The sequence below is a fragment of the Rhinopithecus roxellana genome, chromosome 3 (assembly GCF_007565055.1).
Source record: "Rhinopithecus roxellana isolate Shanxi Qingling chromosome 3, ASM756505v1, whole genome shotgun sequence".
NCBI classification, from domain to species: Eukaryota; Metazoa; Chordata; class Mammalia; order Primates; family Cercopithecidae; genus Rhinopithecus; species Rhinopithecus roxellana.
In genome coordinates, this window is record NC_044551.1 from 143,839,309 (window position 1) to 143,861,964 (window position 22,656).

Sequence of the window (22,656 nt, forward strand, 5' to 3'; positions counted from 1 at the left end):
CACTCACCTGTGCAGGACTCCAGCAGGTGGACGCTGCACCCTCAGGGCTCACACCTGAATAGAATTCTAAGGCAGTGTCCAAAAAGACAGTCAGGTTCTACCCAATCTTTAATTTGTGTCCGGTGAGACCCAAAGCTTACTGAAGAAATTAGACACTGTTTCACTCTAGTTATCACTGGGATGCCAGGAAGGAAAAGAATGCTACTACTATTAATACTCTGAACAGCACTCAACAAGATCTCAAAGTGCTTATGCATATATTTCCTCATGTGTTTTCCACAACCTTGTAAGATAGGGCCAAGAGGAAGAAGATAAATGGTCATTTTTAAAGATGTTTTAAACCCCAGCTCTATGAACATACATGCTCCATGACTTTAGCAAGTTTTCTAACCTCTGTCATGATAACTGCCTGTGACTCCAAGAGTTACTGTGAGGAATAACAGACATGGGCCTATGAAGACCTCGCACTGTGCCTGGCCCACAGTAAACGTTCAAGGCCTCATAGCTATAATGAATAGATGTCATCATCTCCATTTGACAGATGATGATCCTACATGTCCTGCCTATAAAATCACAAAGCTCTCTGGTAGAAGTGGGCCTAGAGGCCAAGTTTTCATTCTTTCTGTCTCTAGGTTCCCAGTAATCACAAGGTATCTAAAACCCACCCCAAAAAAAAAAAAAAAAAGCTGTACGTGGCCGGGCGTGGCAGCTCACACCTGTAATCCCAGCACTTTGGGAGAACGCAAGGTGGGCAGATCACCTGAGGTCAGGAGTTCGAGACCAGTATGGCCAACATGGTGAAACGCTGTCTGTCTCTACTAAAAATACAAACAACTAGTCAGGTGTGGTGGCACCTGCCTGTAATCCCAGCTACTCAGGAGGCAGAGGCAGGAGAATCACTTGAACCTGGGAGGCAGAGATTGCAGTGAGTTGAGATCGTGCCATTGCACTCCAGCTTGGGCAACAAGCAAAACTCTGTCTTTAAAATAAAATAATAAAATAAAATAAAAAACAAATAACTGTAGGACCCTGATTTTCTCCCACAAATGCCCTAGGGTCAGGATAAATGGAATCAAGGAGAGCCAGTCAGCCATAGACAGCCAAGATTATCCCCAAGCAGGCAGCCTCTCTCTGTGCAACTGACCACAAATAAAGAGCCCTGTGGGGAATTAATTAGCACCCCAGGAAAAGGTCCTGAGCTCTCAGCATCCCATAGTCTCTTTGATAGTCTTGGATAGTTGAGCTATAACAGGAAAAACAAATCTGAGAGGACTCTAGATGCTTCCACTTACAATTCCCTAAATCCCTAATAAAAGATAGTCATTCTGAACAGCAAGATACTCAGATTTGTAACATGGCTTTTAATTGTATATTAACAGAATCCATTTTTACCCATCGCCAAGAATTTTTAAGTGGGAAGTAAAGTTCAGGAATAAAAGGATGTTTCCAGCCAAAATACATAAAGTAGAAAAAGAATACACACACACACACACACACACACAGTTATGCTTTATATAAAGCACCCTACCCATCTAAACCAAACCAGAACAAATGCAGAGAATCTTCCAAACGGGTCTATTTTATCAACAAATGTTGAAAAGAAGGTTTATAGAAAGCAAGCAGGACATGCCAGATTTCCTCTCCCTGGACCAAAATAAATAAAAACAAAAATTTTTGCTTGGATGACTGAAAAGCAGAAAAAGGCATTGGAAATTGATTTGCCCTTCAAACATGTTATTTGTTTAACCTGCTTCTCTCAAATCAAAACTAATTATTTCAATCATTTTGAAATGTCCCAAAGAATTATCTGGAATTTAGCCATTGAAAAGTGCCCTGCACATTTGCAAACAGGCAATATTCCACTATTTCAGCATACTGACACACCCCCCCGGCCCCCACCTCCACAGAGTCAAGCATTTGTCCTGGCTAGTGTGTCACCCACTAGAATGTGTATAACTCTGCTGGGATATGTGATCTCTTCCCTGTTAGGATAAAAGTAGTTTAACACCTAACATTTGGAGTTGAGACCAAGCCTGGAATCCTTTGCTGTTTTCAAAATGAGTTTGAGAACCCTCGCTTTCCAAAGTCTCATTTTCTACAAGTTATTCTGACAATTAGCAAAAAGGTTCAGCAGAAAACTGCCAGGAAAATATAACTTTTTTATTTTTATTTTTATTTTTAGACCGAGTCTCACTCTGTCGCCCAGGCTGGAGTGCAATGGTGGGATCTCAGCTCACTGCAACCTCTGCCTCCCAGGTTCAAGCAATTCTCCTGCCTCAACCTCCTGAGTAGCTGGGATTACAGGCACCCGCCACCATGCCCGGCTAATTTTTGTATTTTTGTAGAGACGAGGTTTCACCATGTTGGCCAGGCAGGTCTCAAACTCCTGATCTCAGGTGATCCACCCCCTCGGCCTCCCAAAATGCTGCGATTACAGGCATGAGCCACTGTGCCCAGCCAACAATTTTTGAAGTTAACTTCTGACTTGTTCCTTTATTTTAGACAGTGAATACTTTCTCAAAGATGTGTGTCAGGGTCCTATACAAAGGAGCCTACTTTTTTTTTTTTTTTTCCTGAAATGACAAAAAAATTGAATGCAGAGTTAACAACGCAATAGCCCTAAGGGCTTCCTCAAACTGAGAGATCAACATACCTAGCACTTTCTTCAGTGCAGTTTGAGTTGTCAGGGTCCACTGTTACCTTCTGACCAAATGCCTCGTCTGTAAGGTCCAGCCAGGTTTGATTCTTAAATTTAATCGTGATTCTTTTGACCCAGAAGAGAATGCAAGGAATTCCATCGATGGAGACATTAACTGGGCCATGATGGCTGAATGCATTCCAAGGTTCTTTTTCTAAATGCCCTTCTTTGCTCAGATTGTAGTTGAGAGCCTAATTAACCAAATGTAAAGAACGTAAGAGATGAACTTGTGTCTATGGTGCAAAAGGCTTCCTAGAAATGAAAGAGCTAATTCATATCCCGTAATGGTAAATACATGTCATTATACATTTATTAAAACCCATAAAATGTACAATACAAAGAAAGAAATTTACACCAACTACTCTAGTGTAAATACAGATAAAAGAAAAATTAGTTAATAGAGAGCTGCAACTTATGCTTACCAGTAACCAAAGATTATTATTATTATAGCAACAGAAGTGAAGCTGAATATTGTAATGAAAATATAAGAAAGCAAGTAAAATTAAGTATTTTAAGTTTTTCTCAACTGTAAGATTCTAGAATAAACAGAAAACCAAATACCACATGTTCTCACTTATAAGTGGGAGCTAAGCATTGAGTACACATGGACATAAATATGCAAACCATCGACACTGTGGATGACTGGAGAGTGGAGGGAGTGGAGTGGGTTAAAAAACTACCTATCGGATACTATGCTCACTATCAGGGTGATGTGATTCATACCACAAACCCCAGCATCATGCACTACTCCCATGTAACAAATCTGCACATGGACCCTCTGTATCCAAAATAAAAGTTGACTTTTAAAAAGAAGAGATTCTAGCCAGGCGCGGTGGCTCACGCCTGTAATCCCAGTATTTTGGGAGGCCGAGGCGGGTGGATCACAAGGTCAGGAGATCAAGACCATCCTGGCTAACATGGTGAAACCCTATCTCTACTAAAAATACAAAAAATTAGCCGGGCGTGGTGGTGGGTGCCTTGTAGTCCCAGCTACTTGGGAGGCTGAGGCAGAAGAGTGGTGTGAGTCTGGGAGGTGGAGCTTGCAGTGAGCCGAGATCGCACCACCGCACTCCAGCCTCGGCGACAGAGGGAGACTCCGTCTCAAAAAAGTAAATAAATAAAATTTTAAAAAATAAATAAAATAAAATAAAAATAGAGATTCCATAATACATTTCCTCACCCTAATTTGAAGCAAAAGTATGTTACTTATTAAATCAATTATAATTACTATTTTCACAGGAGCACAGACATGATTGAAATGTGTTTTTAAGTTTTTTAGAGCTAGATTACAATCTGGTTTCCTGGCATAACCATACCTGTGTGATTGGTATTGTTGTGAAATTCTGGACTGGTTTCGTACCTCCATTATTCTGATCTGTCAAATAAATAATGATGTGGTTACCAATGCAAAATGTCCTTTATTTATTAATGTAATTGAGTGGCAATAATATGCTAAACACTGTCACATATATCAAGCTTGAGCCCCTTTTGACTCATCGTTTAGAACACACTAATATAAGATTTCACATGAGTGACTCCTGGTACAGACACCATTGGTCAGGGAATTCTGTCACAGAAAAAGCCCTTCCCCACCCCACATGGAATCATGTGGGCAACTGGAATCTTACCATTCTTCATAACCACTTCTTTATTTGAAGATGTTGGAGAACTGAAATTAGAGAAAAACAAAAAAATTAAAAGATGCTGAATAAATATCTACAATTCAGATGTTATAGGAAATTTTAAGAAGTATACTTCACTTTATTACATCTCAGAATAGAGGAGCAGAAACAGCCTGCCAAAACTCTTCATTTCTTAATAGTGAATTTCCCATTTAAAAAGTAGTATGTCTCTCCCCGTTGTCTCTGCATTTAACAGAGAGAGAAAGTAACATATGTTCTTCAAAAAACAAATATGAAAAATAAAGAAAAATTTTAGAAACAAAATTTTTTTATTGTATTTTATTTTATTTGAGATGGAGTCTCACTCTGTCGCCCAAGGTAGAGTCCAGTAGTGTGATCTCGGCTCCCTGCAACCTCTGCCTCCTGGGTTCAAGTGATTCTCCTGCCTCAGCCTCCTGAGTAGCTGGGATTACAGGTGTACCACCACACCCTACTAATTATTGTATTTTTAGTAGAGATGGGGTATCACCATGTTGGCCAGGCTGCTCTTGAACTCCTACCTCAGGTGATCCACCCACCTCGGCCTCCCCAAGTGCTGCAATTACAGGTGTGAGCCACCATGCCCAGCCAGAAAAATTATTTTAAATCAAACCTGATTCTTATTCACTGAATAATATTGCGGGCAGGGGGGCCTACTATGTGCCCAGCAGTGTGCTACACGCTAAGGTTTAACCAATAACAAATACAAAATAACAAAATAATAAAGCATATAAAACATTTTACAGTGAAATTTCATACTACATTGCATTGTTAACATATCAAAGCCAAAACATCCAACCTTTTGGAAAACAAGACAGACTCAATTACCAAAAAGTTATACCGGAAACTTATGAGCATATAAATTACGATATGTATCCTTGTGTTTGTGTGTGTATATATACCTTCTCTATACACATACAAACACACACCACATAGGTATATAATTTACTTTTCACAAAGTTTAAAAATGGATTTTTCTGGACATGCTGTTTTAGAGTGTGCAATTTTTTAAAAAAACTATATCGCAAATATTTTCCATGTAATTATATACTTTTGACACATTTTTAATGTCATGTGGTATTATATCATAGAAATGTATCATAATGTATTTAACCAAATTTCTATTTTTAAGTATTTGTTTTCAATTTTATTAGCATTATAACAATACTGCATTGAACATTACTGTGGATTGTTTGTTCACACCCATGAGAAGTTCCTTAAGATAAATTCCTTGAAGTGCAATTTCTAAGTCAAAAGATATACACATTTTTTATTACAGGATATTTCAGACATACACAAATATAAACAGAAAAATATAATAAGCCCCCATGTACCTGGACCCATCATTCAGCTTTAGTAATTATCAGGTTATAACCAATCTTGTTTCACCTACAAGCTCACCCTCTTCCCCCACGTGATAGTAGTTTGAATAAAATATCAAAAATTATATCATTTCAGTATATATCTCTAAAAGATAAGAACTTTTAAAAATAACAGCGCAATTACATCTAGAAAATACTGATAATTATTTAACATAAAATTAGTGTTTAAATCTCCAGTTTTGTCATAAACGTCCTAAAGATTTAACAGTTTGTTTATTGCATATTTTAAGTTTTCCATAAGTTTTACCTATAGTATATGAGAATGTAAATCAAACTCTATACTTAACAATTCCAATCTAAGGTCTCTATATATCGCTATCATATAAACTCAACATTTTTATAACTAGAGAAAGATATATATTACATGATATATATGCAAAACATAATTGTAGCTGAAGAGTTACTAAATCTATATCATAATAAAGTGCTTTAGAATTAATTATATGGACCCAATTACAAATTAAATGCACCATTCTCTCTGTAATATGATCCCTATTATCTAGTGAGAATTCCTGAAGATGACAAATTGGTGACCATGATGTCTACTAGTTGCTGTTAATAAATGTATGCATGCATGCAATTCATTAACTTTCATCAACTTTATTGAGGTATATAATTTATGTACAGTAAATTGCATTCATGAAAATTATACAATTATATGAGTTTCAGCACAGGCACATACCCATGACCCCATTGCCACAGTAACAATACAGAATGTTCATAACACCCAAAAAAGTTTCCGCTTGCATTTTTGCAGCTAAGAGTTGTTTCCTCCACCCTCAACCCGAGGAAACTACAGACTTGCTTCTGTCACTTTAGATTAGTTAGCATTTTCTTTTTTCTTTTTTGAGATGGAGTTTCGCTCTTGCTGCCCAGGCTGGAGTGCAATGGCGTGATCTCAGTTCACCACAACCTCCACCTCCTGGGTTCAAGCGATTATCCTGCCTCAGCCTCCCAAGTAGCTGGGATTACAGGCATGCACCACCACACCCGGCTAATTTTGTATTTTTAGTGGAGACAGTGTTTCTCCATGTTGGTCAGGCTGATCTCGAACTCCCGACCTCAGGTGATCTGCCCACTTTGGCCTTCCAAAATGCTGGGATTACAGGCGTGAACCACCGTGCCCAGCCTCGTTAGCATTTTCTACAATTGCATATAAATGGAATCATACATATTCCTTAGCATTTGGCTTCTTTCCGTCTTATCATAATGACTTTGAAATTCATGTATGTGGTTGCATATGTCAGTAGTTCATTCTGTTTTAGTGTTAATAAATATTTCATTGTATGGATATGCCATACTTTGTCTATGCACACATTCATGAATATTTGGGGTGATTCTGGTTTGGAGCTACTATAAAGATTTAAGAACATTAATGTATAGGAGTTTGTGTGAATATGTTTTTGTTTCTCTTAAATAGCCAGGAATGGAATGACCAAGTCACATAATAGAAGTAACTTTTTAGAAAAGCTGCCAGTCAATTTTGGCTTCCCTGTTATTCAACATTCTTGCTAACATTTGCTATCATCAATTTGTTTAATTTTAACCATTCCAGTGGGTGTGGGTTGCTAGCTCAGTTTAATTTTAATATCCATTTCCCTGGGGATTAATGATGCCCCGCATTTTTTCTTATGCCTATAGAGCATTCATATAGTTTCTTTTGTGAAGTGTGCTTAAATCTTTTGCTCATTTTAAAAATTAAATTCATTGACCTCCATAAGTGCTCTTTATATGTGCTGGATGCAAGTCCTGTGTCCGATATACACACTGGAAATATTTTCTTGCATTCTGTCTTCCTTTTTCATTTTCTTAATGGTGGTTTTCAAAGAGCAAAAGTTCTAATTTTCATAAAGTCCAATGTAATCTTTTTCTCTGTTATAGCCTATGTTTTTGTTTCTAAAAGAAATATTTGCCCAACAAGGTCACCAAGATTTTCCTCTTGTGCTTCTCCTAGAAGTTTTCAAATTTTAACTTTTACACTTAGGTCCATTTTGAGTTGATTTTTGTGAGTTAAGGTACTTGCATCATTTTGGAGCTAAGGATAAAGAAAATGTCCTATTAAGCTTGCAGAAGTAAAAAACAAGAATCATGCAAGAATTCAGCCAATGCATCCCTCTCACCCCTTCACAGAAGCTAATGGAGGACATGCTCCCACAACATAAGGGCAACAGTCAACAAAGAGAAAGCACAGGCTCTCATAAACAGCAGATCTCACTAGAAGAGTGGTGAAGCGAAACTAAGACTAACCATTGTACATCAGACATAGAATCAGTCCAGATTGGAGCGAGAGGACAATAAAAGGAAGACCTACAGAGAGATCTCTAAGTGAAAGGGGAATTTGAGAGACCACTGCATATTGGAGGAAAGAACATGTGAAAAGAATTAAGACTATGCATGTTCTGAAATTGCAACTACAAAAAGGCCATTTTTAACTCAAGGGAAAAAGAAAGGTTATCAAAAAAAAAAAAAAAAAGAAACAAACAAAATACAGTCTACTAGCTGGCTTGTCTGTGAACAATATACATAGTCATTGTGATGCAAGCACTGATGAACTGAAAGCAGTAATGTAACTATATTGAGCGGGGGGGTGAAGGAAAGAAAGATGAGGACATTGTTGGAGACAGGAACTTTGTCAATAATAAAGGAACTTGTTATAAAATCTAACATGTATAAATGGAGAAATCATCTATGCATATTATTTTGATATTATGGCAGTACAGTGAATTGTATGATTGTTACCAAGTCTTTGTTTCCTTCTCTGGGAGAGGATTTTGCATCCCCCTAGGCCATATGACTTGCAGTTTCTCTCTGTGGGTGGAAAATGCTTCCTGCCCCATCATTAGGCTTGGCTACTATATGGACAGGAGACAGGGTAATACGGGATAGAAGAGGGCAGTTCCTGGCAAAGGCCCCACCCTTAAGCCTGGAAACCCATGGCCCTAAATGGGAACAGGCTTTCCTGTTTCTGTGCCCAAATGTTGCCTTTTGGCCCACCAGGGCCCCCATCCAGTACCCATATAAACCCCAAACCCCAGGCTCCACAAGCAGATGAGCAGATAAACAGGTGAACAAGAGCAGTAGAATAGCATGACAGAGAAGGGGAGACAAGAAGGAGTGTCTGAACATCTAGAGGAGTTTGGCTGGGGACAGTCAGAGAGGAGATTGGCTGCTAGAGAGCCACACTCCAGGGGAAGATCATCTCCCACTCCATCCCCCTTCCAGCTCCCCATCCATCCTGCTGAGAGCCACCTCCACCACTCAATATAACCCCCACATTCACCATCCTTCGAGCCCTTGTGTAACCTGACTCTTCCTGGATGCCAAACAAAAACCTGGGGTCCAAGAGGGCACTAAACTGGTTAACGCTTAAGCCATCTGCAGATGGCAGAGCTAAAAGAGCACTGTAACACACCCACTGGGGCTTTGAGAGTCACAGGCACCCAACCCTAGATGCTACCATGAGGCCAGAGCCCAAAAGCACTTGCCCTGGTTCCTGCACCTGCCAGTCTGCATGCTCCCCGTCTTGTAAAAGGTTTGAGCACATGTGGCAGCGGCCAAACAAATGCGCCACACCCCGTTGCATGTCCTGCAAGGGGGGGTCAGGGAACTCTCCAGTTTTAGCTATATATCTTAATTAGGCCAATGCAATATGAGCAGAAGCAACAATGTGACAGTTCTGCAGAAGTTGCGAGTATCTGCATGTGCCTGCCATCTCTTGCCCCATTCCCTCTGTCATAAGAACGGCATGCCCAAATAGGGGCTGTTCTTTCAGCCTGGGACTTGGAATGAGAAGTGGAAACAGAGCTAGAGCAGGGTCACAGCAGCCCACCTGTAGCTGTCAGAAGTAACAGGAGCAAGAAAGAAATGTTTGAGGCTACAAACTTCTGTAATATAGGGGTTGTTTGTTTCCAGAAAAAAAGGTGACTAATACAAGCAGTGACCAAGAGAAGAAACAACTAAAAATTTGAAAATGTTTGCCTATAGAAATAACCAGAAGACAATTTTTCCTTTAATGTGTGCCTTGTCACCTTTTGATTTTTTGAAACCATGTAGGTGTATTACTTTGATTAAAATTTCTAATTTAATTTTTTAAAAAGATACCTTCCTTTAGAAACTTATAAATTAGCATTACGGTTTACATTAAGTGTCTTGTGAGTATAAATTTAATTTCTTGAGCAACAAAAGTGAGGTTCCCATCCAAGTAATAATGAAACTATAATAAAGATATGCTTTAGCCAAATAATCTAACCTACCTAAACTCCAGACTTTGTAGCACAGGTTAAAATGTAACTGAATATAATATATGAAATAGGCACAAATACCCAGACATTACCCAGGCAGACTTCATCCTGCCAGCTGTGCTTGCCTCATTTCACCTCTTCCCTTCTCTCTCTGCTCCAGCTACTCTAGCATTATTCAGTTCCTTGAACACTTCATGGTTCATTTTTCCCTTAGCACCTGCTGTTCCCTCCACCTGGAATGTTCTCCATCCTCCTAGTGATTTTCTACATATCCTCCAAGATGACAGCGTATCACTTCCTCAGGAACACAGTCCTAACTTCTGCGAGTTCCAATCCCCCTATTGTATGTGCTCATTGCTTCCTATACTTTTCTTTCACAACACATTTCCAAGTTTATTTGGAATAATATATATCATTTGATTAACAAGGGCTTCCCTATTAGACTTAGTCCATGAGGGCAGGGACTAATCTTGTTGTGCTCACCATTGTAGACCCAGCACCTAGCATGGGGCCTCGCTACTTAAAAGCACCAATTATTTTTAAAATGTGTTGCATGCACGAATGAACTAAGAAATTAATGAAAATACTCTGAAATCAAAGTGGAAAATGGGAGGTCACACAGGATTTCTTTTTGGATCAAGAATAAACCCAACTTGAGAAAGAAATGTGCAAAGTGAGAATAATGACCCCTACTCACTCTGTGTTTAGAAACCGTGTATTGAGCTTAAAATACAATCCTCCTTCCTACAGACAGAATATTGAATAGCCCCAGGGAGCTGAAAGATATTTTAAATTTCGGATCTATTATTTGAAAGAACACATAAAACAACAACTGTTGTTTCCTTCATAATGAATTAATGAGCCATATTATTAGATTCAAATGATCGTTGACTTATGTGATTTCTAAGATCTAAAGCTTCTGAAGCTAAAATTAAGCCCATTAACTTTATCTTAAAAACAGAACTGGGATTTTTCTAATTCTTGGTGTACATTTTACTGGGGTAATACACAAATCAGGCATTTCTGTGTAACCCAGGTGTGGAACCAGGACTAGGCTTTAACCACCTAAAGGATATAAGTCACTTACTATTCAAAAGAGAACCTGAAGGAAAGCACCAATTGACTCAGAAACAATGGAAGAAAAAAACTGTTAATGTCTATATGTAAAGATTTTATCAGTTTTGGACTAAGGAGTCTTTAACCCGAGTTTTGCCAGACTCTCCTGCTTGCTGCTGTCCGCTGTGTTCACACTCAATTCCCTGATGCATTTGTTGAGATGGCACACAATGAGTCAGTGAGAGACATGACATACCTTAATTGCTATTCAGATTTTGAATATTCTTTTTCATAGAAAAAGCTGTAAATGTTCCTTAAATGATGTATAAAGAAGCCAAAGGGACAACAGAAATAGAAACAGGAATTTAATTGCCATCTCTTAACAGTTAAAACGATTTAACACCTTTTCTTTGAAGGACAGGATACATATTTCTGAAGTTTTCAATTTTTTTCTTACTCTTTTCTCACATAATAATGGCAGGAGATACTGCAGAATTAACATTTCCTTGTAAGTATGAAAGAAATCTGAACACTGATTTGAGGAGTCATTTTCTCATAGATAAATGCTTTGATACATACTACAAAAGTTTCTTGGATATTTTGAACAAATAACCCTTATCTCTTACAAAAAAGCTTATATTTTTACCTCAAGCATAAACTCTGTTCAATAATTTTTGTAGCTACCTGTATGATCTAGCATATCCATTTTGAATCACAAACAAATGTAGATATGAAACAACATAAAGAAATCACAGAGCCATCTAATTTCATACTTGCACTTAAGTTCACAAATACATTGCTTTAAAAGATGTGCAGTTACTCACCTTACATTCTTCCTGGCAAATATATGGTCCAAGGTTAGTGAAAATCCTATACATAAAAAAATCAGTGAAAAACTAAACAAGATTTTTTTTCCCATCAGAAAAGAATCAGTTTCTTCAAAGCAAGAACATCTGTTAATTCATAAATGCAAACAGAGCAGATGCAGTACTTTTCATGCCATGTGACTGACAGCATATTTAACCAATAACAGGGCAGCTTTCTCAGAATGTATTCCATGGTAGGGTGGGGGGGGGGAGGGAGGGGTCTGATAATGCTTACAGTATAGAGTGAAACAAATATGTAGGTTTCTAATTATTCATCTCATGGAAAGATTATTAAGGAGCCAATTTTTAAAGAAAATATATTTGCCACTTAAGCTCATTTTAGAAATTGGCATTGTTTTGATACTGTCATATAACTCTTAAGACTTTGTTTTATATACTTCATACTACATATATGTCATACTGTTATATATTTCATACTACACTTCAGGAAGCTATTAATTTCTCCCCAAAATCTATGAAGTATATATTTTTACATGTATTTTTCAGGTGAAAAATAAAAATCTTCAGAACTTCCCTAAATTCACATGTATGTCCTAGTTCACAGTTTCCTGATGAATTCATAAGCCTCCATTTGCCAAGAGGTGTGGACAGCAACGGTGAGGCGCACCGGCTTTGGAATCAGAAGCTCCTTACCAGTGAGCAAGCTAACACCAGGCAGGTGATTTTCCCTCTGGAGCCTTGTTTCCTCATCTGTGGAGTGGGGACAGACACATTTAATTGTTGTGAAGATTAAATGGGATCATGGATAAAAGGCTTTTTTTTCAGAGTCTCCCTCTGTCAGGCTGGAGTGCAATGGCGCGATCTCAGCTCACTGCAACCTCAACCTCCTAAATTCAAGTGATTCTCCTGCCTCAACCTCCTGAGTAGCTGGGATTACCGGCATGCACCACCACGCCCAGCTAATTTTTGTATTTTTAGTAGAGGCGGGGTTTCACACCATGTTGGCCAGGCTGGTCTCGTACTATTGACCTCAGATGATCTGCCCGCCTCGGCTCCCCAGAGTGCTGGGATTACAGGCGTGAGCCACCGCGCCAGGCCGTGAAAGGCTCTTCTTTTTTTTTTTTTTTTTTTTTTTTTTTTTTTTTTTTTTTTTTTTTTTGAGACGGAGTCTCGCTCTGTCGCCCAGGCTGGAGTGCAGTGGCCGGATCTCAGCTCACTGCAAGCTCCGCCTCCCGGGTTTACGCCATTCTCCTGCCTCAGCCTCCCAAGTAGCTGGGACTACAGGCAACTCAACGCGTAGCTAAGTAGAATGTCTATTGTTATTCCTTCCCTGCTGACCTCTCCTTTCACCTCACTCCCCTAAGAGCCTGAAAAACAAAACAAACGACACAATTCCTAAGAGTTGTTTTACATTTTTTTAAAATATAATTAAAATGCCACAATAAAGAAAATCCTCCAAAATTAAAGTGTGAAGTGTCACCATTTGGGGCACTTAGGAACGCTGATGGCTTAAAGACAAAGTACTGGTAGCAGAAAAGGGCTATTTGTAAGTGAAATTTCAAAGAGATGATGGACTATAGGAAAGCTGGGGTCTTCGCGCTGAGGAGACATTCCTATTCCTCTCACACACCACTTTCTCCCAACATAGTTCAGGGGACTCCAGTAGAAAATAAGAAGAGGAGAATAAAGCAGAATGACTAGGGGAAGTGGGAGAATGCAGGAATAAGGAAGAAAGTTGCTAACAAAAATTACAAAATCAAAAGGGTCGCTGGCCTTAAATGTGGCCTTTCCGTGCCCCATCTAATTCCTACTCCCTCCTCATACTGTCCTTTCTTCTCTGCTTTCAATTCACCCAGCTTCTACTGTTCACCACTCCTTTTCTCTTTCTGTTCTTTTCCTGATTCCGTGGAATTTCATGTAACAAGCAGGTCTGGATAAGAGAAGTTAGTTTTAGGTAATGTTGACAGATAACCTATAGGATAACCTGTTAAAGTTGAATGTCAAAAAAACAACAAATGATTTTAATGTAAGTATGTTCCATGCAATATTTGGGACATACTATATTTAAAACTTATTGTTTATTTGAAAAATTAAGTTTAACTGGGCATCCTATATTTTAAGTTTGCTAAACCAGTCAGTCCTATTCTTAGGGAAGCTCAGCTACTCAAAGTGTAAAGTGCATACAAATCACATGAGATTCTGTTAAAATGAAAATTTTGACCCAGTAGGTCTGGAGTGGGGTGTAGGATACCACATTCCTAACCAGCTCCCAGATGATGATGATAGTGATGCTGCTTGCCTGAGAACCGCCCTTTGAGTAGCAAGGATCTAGAACAGCATTGTTCAATAGAAATAGAATGAGAGCTACACATGGAATTTAAAATGTTCTAGTCACATTAAAAAGAAGTAAAAATAAACAGACGAAACTAATGTTAACAGTATTTTTATTTAACCTATCTAAAATGCTATCATTTCAAACATACTTAATTTTAAGAATTATTAGTGAAACATTTTACATTTTTTCTGCCCTAAATCTGTACTCTAGTGTATAATTTTTAAAATTTATTTATTTCTATATTTTGTAGAGATGGGGGTCTTGATATGTTACCCAGGCTGGTCTCAAACTCCTGGGCTCAAGCAGTCCTTCCCACCTCAGCCTCCAAAAATGCTGGAATTACAGGCGTGAGCCACCGTGCTACTTATATCTCAATTCAAATAAGCAAAATTTCAAGCGTTCAGTGGACACTTGTGGCTAGCGCCCACTGTATTGGACAGTGCAGATACAGAACATCTCCTGCAGCTGCCAGAGCAGTACTTGGTATTCTCCCATGGGAGCAGTGGCAGTGCCTACTCCTCAAGGCCCTGGTCAGGAGAAAGTGAGAGCCCAAGTCAATGATGATCCTGCATTGTGACAATAATGGTTCTGTGAACACTGAGAAAGAAGAGTGTTAGTCCCTTAGTGGTTATCACATAAGAATCTTTCGGCCAGGCATGGTGGCCCACGCCTGTAATCCCAGCATTTAGGAGGCCGAGGTGGGCGGATCACGAGGACAGGAGCTCAAGACCAGCCTGGCCGACATGGTGAAACCCCGTCTCTACTAAAAATACAAAAAAGTAGCCAGGCATGGTGGCAGGTACCTGTAATCCCAGCTACTACGGAGGCTGAAGCAGGAGAATTGCTTGAACCCAGGAGGCGGAGGTTGCAGTGAGTCGAGACCATGCCACTGCACTCCAGCCTGGAAAACAGAGCAAGACTCCATCTCAAAAAAAAAAAAAAAAAAAAGAATCTTTCATGGAAATATGCTTGGGTTTACATTTTCAGACATACACACAATATTTTTAATTTAAAGTATCATTTTAATAGATTTTATGTCCTGATCCTAAAATTTTAACATAGTATTCTTTCTGTTGTTGAAACATTCTCCCACTTGGTTAAGAACATTCAAGGCATAATAATTAGTAGCTAGTAGGTTTCACACATGTATTTTAGACTAGAAGTCACACTTAAGATGTGATTGTCTGAGAACAGCTCATCTTGTGACTTTGGAGGAGAAAAACAGTGAGAAGAAATGCTAATTGGACATCTTAGAGGCTGCAAAGCACTAGGGTGTCACCTGCCTGGCACCATACCTTCCTGCTCAGACTGCTGAGGAGCCTCTGTGAAGAACTGCGAAGGGTCTGAGATTTTACTCACTTCAAAGTTAACTAGTTAGTCTGACAGTTTTATGAATGCTGACAGAAGACACAGACTCCTGGATCAGAGAAAAGGACTTTATTACTCACCGCACAGCAAGTGGCACAAGCATCAGTATATCTGGTCAGTTCCCCTTCCCCTTGGAGTAATGTAGGTAGGCCCAGATGGATACTTGCACACACAGTGGGCTTCATTTCAGGAGAGAAACCCTAAGCTTAAGGAGCTCCAATTTTTTTATAGTGGGTAGTAAACCTATCTGCCCTTTGCTCTGAGGAGAAACACCACCTCTACTTTCCAATGCTATAAGCAAGCCTGTCCTTCGCTACAAAGGGAACATGATTTCTACCGTTCCAGGCTTCTCCCCATACAAACATCCTAGAAAAGGTATTCAGAACAGAGAGCAGTTAGGGACTAGCTCATAACACATGCAGAAAATGCAGAGGCACATGGAAAACTTCCCCTCTACCATCTCCACAGGAGAACAGGAAACTGTATAGCCATGCTACCTTCTTTACAACTGGAAACAACTTGGGTTTGCTTTATTTTTTGATTTACTATATATAACTAAATGATATGTTACCTGAATATTTGAATATCAAAAATCTATCTTCCCATAATCATATATGACCACATAGAATTGTGTTCCCACAGGAACAAAAATGGATCTAACTTAAGAATTCTAATATTTACCTTGAGAAGACTAATGGGTGCACAGTCTCTATTCATTCAATGCTCTCAGACCAAAAGTTGCATAAATGTTTAAATCAGTTATAATGGTCTTTGCACAATGATTCAAAATCCGAATCCATGTACCTCCTACAAAGCCCAGCGTGGCCTGGTCCCTGCTGGTCTCTCTTGCCTCATTTAACACCAGCTCCTCCTCCTGAACATGTTCCAGGCACCCTGGCTCGCACTCAGCTTCTCAGCACCCTCAACATGCCAAGCTCCTTTGCACCCAAGTGACCTTGCACATATTGTTCTCTCTGTGAAGTCACCTCATACCTCTCTACCTCTCCCTGTATCCTATTCACTTTCATCATAACAAACATATATCACAATTTGCACTGAGAGATTTATTTTCTTGTGTATTTACTGATGCTGTTTCTTCATCACACGGTACACTCCATGAGGGCAGATACTATGTCTATTTGACCGATATATATACCTGGAGCCCAAGTTGGTGCTCAGTAAAATACACAGAATGAAGGAATGATCCTATCGAAAAATGCCACAGAATTAATTCTCACTTTGTGCCACATGGTTATGACTCCCAAGGCCTGAGTCTTTAGGCAACTATAATGGGAAAATCAATTAATTCAAGTATTCCATAGAATTCTGCTACTTGAAAATGGGAACAGACAAAATCCAGGTTACATCAGTTCACTAACACCCTCCATTCCCCAAGGAGCAGGAGGTACTGTATAACTCTTTATCAAGTTCAGAGCAAAACTGCTGCCGTGATTTCTACCAATTTTCATCAAATTAACTTCTGCATTAATTAGAATCAGGATGGTACATTAAATAGTTGTAAGTGCTTTTAATTTAAATGTTCACATTTCTCACGTTAGGTTTCCCTTTGACTTCCTGAAACACAGATGATGTGCCAGATTAATGGCACTTACTTGTGTTCTGGGCTGCTCAAGCTAAACTAAGACAGGAGACCTGCTCTTGAAACAAATTTGTGCATTCAACAAATACTGATTGTCACCGTGCTAGATTCTTTACCAGGAATACAAAGTGCAAAATACAGTCCTCACCCCCAAAATCCTCCCAGCCCAGTAACTTGCAGAAATGTAAACAACTTTGGGATACAGCAAACCAGTGACCTTGCTTAAGCTCAGTCCCACCTCTTCCCCAGGCAATAGCTGATTAAATGAAGGAGACAGTGGCAGGTATATAATAGACACTCCGATATGGGTTTCTTTACTTGAAGTACAAAAGAGCCTTTATCAGAAGGATTTGCTAAATGACATATTTAGTGTGGTAATCAAGGCAAGACTAGGAAGAGAGGCTTGAGCCTCACAGACCTGGGTCCCAGGGAAGGAAAAGGCCTCCACTACCCTCAAAAAATGCTCTCACCAGGCACCTGCAGCGTCCACTTTGACAGAGACACTGAGATGAAATTCAGGTTGAGAATATGTGCCATGTGATGTTGCCCTATCCTTGAAGTCACATTTATAACAAGGGCAAAATGAATTATTTGGATATAAATTAGTCAGCACACTTAGTTTCTTTTTTTGTTTGTTTGTTTGTTTGTTTTTTTGAGACGGAGTTTCACTCTGTTGCCCAGACCGGAGTGCAATGGCGTGATCTCAGCTTATTGCAACCTCCACCTCCCGGGTTCAAGCAATTCTCACGCCTCAGCCTCCCGAGTAGCTTGGGACTACATGCGTGAGCCACCGCGCCTGGATCATTTTTGTAATTTTTGTAGAGACGGGGTTTCACCATGTTGGCCAGGCTGGTCTCAAACTTCTGACCTCAGGTGATCTATCCGCCTTGGCCTCCCAAAGTTCTGGGATTACAGGTATGAGCCACAATGCCCGGCCATGCACACTTAGTTTCAAAGGAAGTATTATATACAACTACTTGGTAACAACTCCAATATATTATTTTCTAAATAATTAAATACTTTTGTGAATTCTAACTTAAAACCCAGCTATGTAAATTTTTAAATTCACATGTACATGGGCACACTATTCCATAGTATGCGAAATGGCTGTATCTATGAACTGGCTACAGAGTCATTCATTTTGGCTATCCTCATAATTAGCAATGATTGCTAGAACCAAAGAGATCAAGAAGCAATTTTTAAATCAACAGAAAAATTACTTCTGTTCTTTTGTATAGCAATGCAAACCCAGAACTCCTCTCTTCTTCTTTTCTTTTTTCTTCCTCTATTTCCTTCCTTTTCTCTCACTTTTTTTAATTCAAAGGAAAAAATTGTTTTACAGCAAAGTCCTTTAAGCGATAAAGTCTAAATAATATAAAGTGTCTGAGATTTTGCATGCTTATTTTGGTAGGAATTTTTATATTTATATATTATAATCATTTACATATTGTATTTGAATAATCTTGAAATAATCCTGATGATTTTTCATTTTACTGTGGAATGCAAGGGCTGAAAGAGTCACTTCTGCCATTCTCCATCACCAAAGATCAACTGTTTCCCCACGGAACTCACAGACAACACAGATCTGGTCCGTCTACCCAGCTGTGAAATCTCTCCAGGGAAGGAGATGCTAACACATTTCTCACATTGCAGTGAGAAAAATTATCTTTCTTTTCCTAGTGAGAAAAATTATCTTTCTTTTCTTAGAACTCAAAGGTCCCTACTGAAATAGAAGTTTATTTCCCTTTGCTTGATTCTCAGCCAAGCTCAAGAACACCTGGAGAACAACTTTTAATATGCATCTTAAAATTATACCTCCCTTCCAGGAATTTACAAAGAGCATCAAAGAACAGCTTTGTCAACTCCCCCTAGATCCCACACAGAGGTTTAATTATAATAACCAGATTTTAAAGATCAGCTCTGAGTATTAGGAAGATCATACGGCAACACAGACTTATTTCTTTAGTTCTACCTTGGAATAGATGTGAGAAGAAATAATCACTGCACCAAGCAGTAGCTAGAGTGAGAGGATAAGCAATCTCATTCAGGCCAGGCATGGTGGCTCACACCTGTAATTCCAGCACTTTGGGAGGCCGAGGCGGGCGGATCACAAGGTCAGGAGTTCGAGACCAGCCTGGCTAACACAGGGAAACCCCCGTCTCTACTAAAAATACAAAAAATTAGCCAGGTATGGTGGCAGCGACTATAATCCCAGCTACTCGGGAGACTGAGGCAGGAGAATGGCGTGAACCTGGGAGGCGGAGCTTGCAGTGAGCCAAGATTGTATCCACAGCCTGGGTGACAGAGCAAGACTCCATTGCAAAAGAAAAAAAGAAATCTTGGACAAAGAAAAAATTGTGTTTAATAATTTAATCAGGAAAATGAAGCACTCAACATTAATTATGAGTAGTTACACAGCGCATGTAATCATCAGTCTTACCCTCACTGCTTCTCCATGCTCACTTAAAGTTGTTACTTTAACTTGTCACATTTCCATAGCAACTGCTGCCTCCATTTTTATAGCTAAAGTACTAGGAATCCCACTAAATGTTCCAGTATTAATCATCAATATTGCAAAAACCTTTGGCTCTTTTCCCAAAATGGCTAGATCTGCCCAGGGTGGTATCAAGAATCATGATCACTCTTGACCTAAACCTCCTCATCAACTGATCTAATGTGTGAAGACCTACTTTTCTTCTTGGTTGGAGAGAGTGGGGTGTCTCTGAGAGAAATCAAATAGAAATGCCATTCTACCCTAACTGAATGTTAAACCAAATGAGAAACAGCACAAGGGGTAAGACAAGCAGAGGCCCAAATGCCACCTTTATTGGCGTGCAAGGCCTGGACAGAGAATGGAGGAAAGCTTAGAGTAGAAGCAAAATGGATTGTAACTGAGCCCTCCCACCAGAAGACAGACATGGCAGCCTATCCTGGCAGCACTGGGCTCTTGGTGGGAAAAAAAGGCCTGTCTAGGAAAAAACAGGGGAAATGCATGCTCTGTGTTCAGGCTGAATCTCAAAAAGGAAAAGTTGAACATGCCCAGACTACTCTTTTGAAATGTGCTGCAGATGCCACACATCCTTACCTGGCACGGAATGAGTAAAGTGACAGATGGAAACCAGTTTATTAATTAAACTCCTTCTACTTGGAAGATAACAGAAAAGAGGGAAAATTGTTCTCCTTCCTGCTCCCACTCGCCCCCACATTGCAAGAGCTACCAAGTAGGATTCTTTAGTGATGGTGTCTCTTGGTTTTCATATACTCTATAGTAACCCAAAGATAGCAGGTTGAAACTTACAATAAAAATACTTCTATCTTAACGATAACTCTCTAGTTTTCCTGATGTTTGTCTATTCTATTTCCATCTATTTTGTGCCTTTAGTTCACATTCATTAAAATTTTTTCTAAACTTAAAAATCAAAATTCTGCCTTATAACTAATCTGAAAACCAATAAACAAAGAAGTTAAGCAAGTTAACTTCTTTAAGTCTCCATTTTCTCTTTGCAAAATGGGGCTAACAGTACCTACGACACAGGGATTGCTTTGAGGATTAAAAGATATCATGCATGTGAAATGCTTAGTCGTCCTATGTCTGGCACCAAAATAACACTCAGTACATATTAGAAAAGGTGATGGTGGTGATGGTGACAGTGATGATATCAGTTCTTTTGCTCTTTCATTCATGACCTAACTCCAAAACACATCCTGAAGAGTATGACATCTCTCCACCTGCAAAGTTACTACCTACTTTCTCTCACCTGGACTATTGTAGCAGCCCCCTCCTTGAATAACCTGAGGCCTTGCCCCTCTGTCATGGTTCTTCTATAGCAGGCACAGTGAGCATTTTAAAATAGAGATTTGATCTTGTCACTCTCTTACTTTAACCCCTCCAGTGCTTATCATTACAGTTGGAATAACACCCCAATCTCTTATCCCGGCCTGCAGTTTGGACACAAGTTGGCCCTGCCCATCTCTCTGACTTCACCTTCCTCTACTTTCCTGCCAGCTCACCAGTCTGCAACCCTGGGGCCTTGTTTTTTTTCCTCTAACTCCAAGCAGATTCTTTTGGGGGACTCTTTTAGGGAAATTCAGAGTCCAATATCAAAGGATAGTCCCTCCTCCTTTCAGGCTCCAAATTAAGTAATAAGTTCATCACAAAGTGAAAAATTCAAAATGTAAAGCACCAAGAAAGAAAAATTAAATCCCTTCTTTCTTCTTTTCTGAGAAATAGTAATCATAATCCTTGGCTCATAACACACTCTGACCATTGGTTCATGCCTTGTTTATGGGATTTTTAAAATGTACAAAAATGTAATAATTAAGCTCATTACTGAAAGTAAGCCAATAATCCAACATCCAAATATGATCCAACATCCAAATTTGATCCTCACCTCCCTCCACTTAATGTCACTATCATCCTGAATACAGGATGCAGAAGACTTGAATAGCACTATCAACCACCTTGGGCTAGTTAATACTTATAGAATGTTCCACCCAACATCAGCAGAATATACTTTCTTTTCAAATGTGCACAGAAAATTCACATATATTTGGAAATTCCCAAATATTTGAAAATAAGTAACATACTTCTAATTCCATGGTTCAAAAAGGAAGACAAAAGAGAAATTAATAAACATTTTGAATTGAATTAAAACTAAAACATAACATACCAAAACCTGAGGCAAGCAGCTCAAGCAGTGCTTAGAGGGATATGTAGAGCATTAAATATATTAGAAAAGACTGAAGGTTTCAAATCAATGACTGTAGTGAATTCTATAATGTTATGTTACCTCAGCATCAATTCTGAATATAAGTTGAAATTTCTCATGCCAGAGCAGGGCTTAGTCACACTTGACACAGTTTCCATTTATCTAGCTCTTCCCAGTTCCTCAATGTGGTTGATCTAGATAGCCCCCAATACAATTGCCTCTGGTTGACCACTTCCCTATGGGGAAGCTAGATACAGCCCCAGGGACATGCACCACTGACCCCCACACCCCACACAGACTGCATGGAAATGTCACAGTAACCATCTCTCAGTCACAACGTGGCCCCAGAGAACTCATGCCTGCATGCTTTAAACTCACCAATGAAAACTCCCCATGGTAAACCTGTCTGGATAATACTTTGGACCCCAATAAACGTTTTAATCCCACAAGTCCTCTGTCTCTCCCTCTCTCTTGCCCCCACCCGCTGGTTGAGCATGTGTCCCCCAAATGGCCCTGCAAGGTGTGCTGCCCTGTTCTTTCTGGGCTCTGTCAAGTAAGGAAACCGCTTCTGTTAGGTGATGTGTTTTGCTATGCTGCCTCCTCTGTGTTTCATCTGCTGACACACTCAGACTTCTTTCCCGGTCAGGGTTCTCCTAGAGAAAGGCTATCTTGGTGGGAATAAACTAGACACAGGTCAACAAGGAACCACAGGGTGTATCCCAGTAAAACAAGCGTACTGTGAAAGGGACACCTGGGCATGGGTCAGACACTTAGGCATT

General features: G+C 39.5%; 1 protein-coding gene across 9 annotated transcripts in view; it reads right to left on the reverse strand.

Moving 5' to 3' along the window:
- Nucleotides 1-22,656, reverse strand: part of ATP6AP1L (ATPase H+ transporting accessory protein 1 like) — a 45,298-nt gene that overhangs the window by 10,968 nt on the left and 11,674 nt on the right. For 2 of the 9 annotated variants that reach the window (XM_030928011.1, XM_030928012.1), the window contains exons 2-6: nucleotides 12,559-12,615; nucleotides 11,863-11,908; nucleotides 4,327-4,367; nucleotides 4,015-4,073; nucleotides 2,654-2,889 (exon numbers count right to left, since the gene is read on the reverse strand). In XM_030928011.1, the coding sequence (XP_030783871.1) occupies nucleotides 2,654-2,889; nucleotides 4,015-4,073; nucleotides 4,327-4,336 (305 nt within the window). In that variant the 5' untranslated portion in view covers nucleotides 4,337-4,367; nucleotides 11,863-11,908; nucleotides 12,559-12,615. Of the gene's footprint in view, nucleotides 1-2,013; nucleotides 2,182-2,653; nucleotides 2,890-4,014; nucleotides 4,074-4,326; nucleotides 4,368-11,862; nucleotides 11,909-12,558; nucleotides 12,616-21,958; nucleotides 22,084-22,656 lie in introns of those variants that run through there. The other 7 variants (XM_030928008.1, XM_030928009.1, XM_030928007.1 and 4 more) reach the window with 6 other exon arrangements.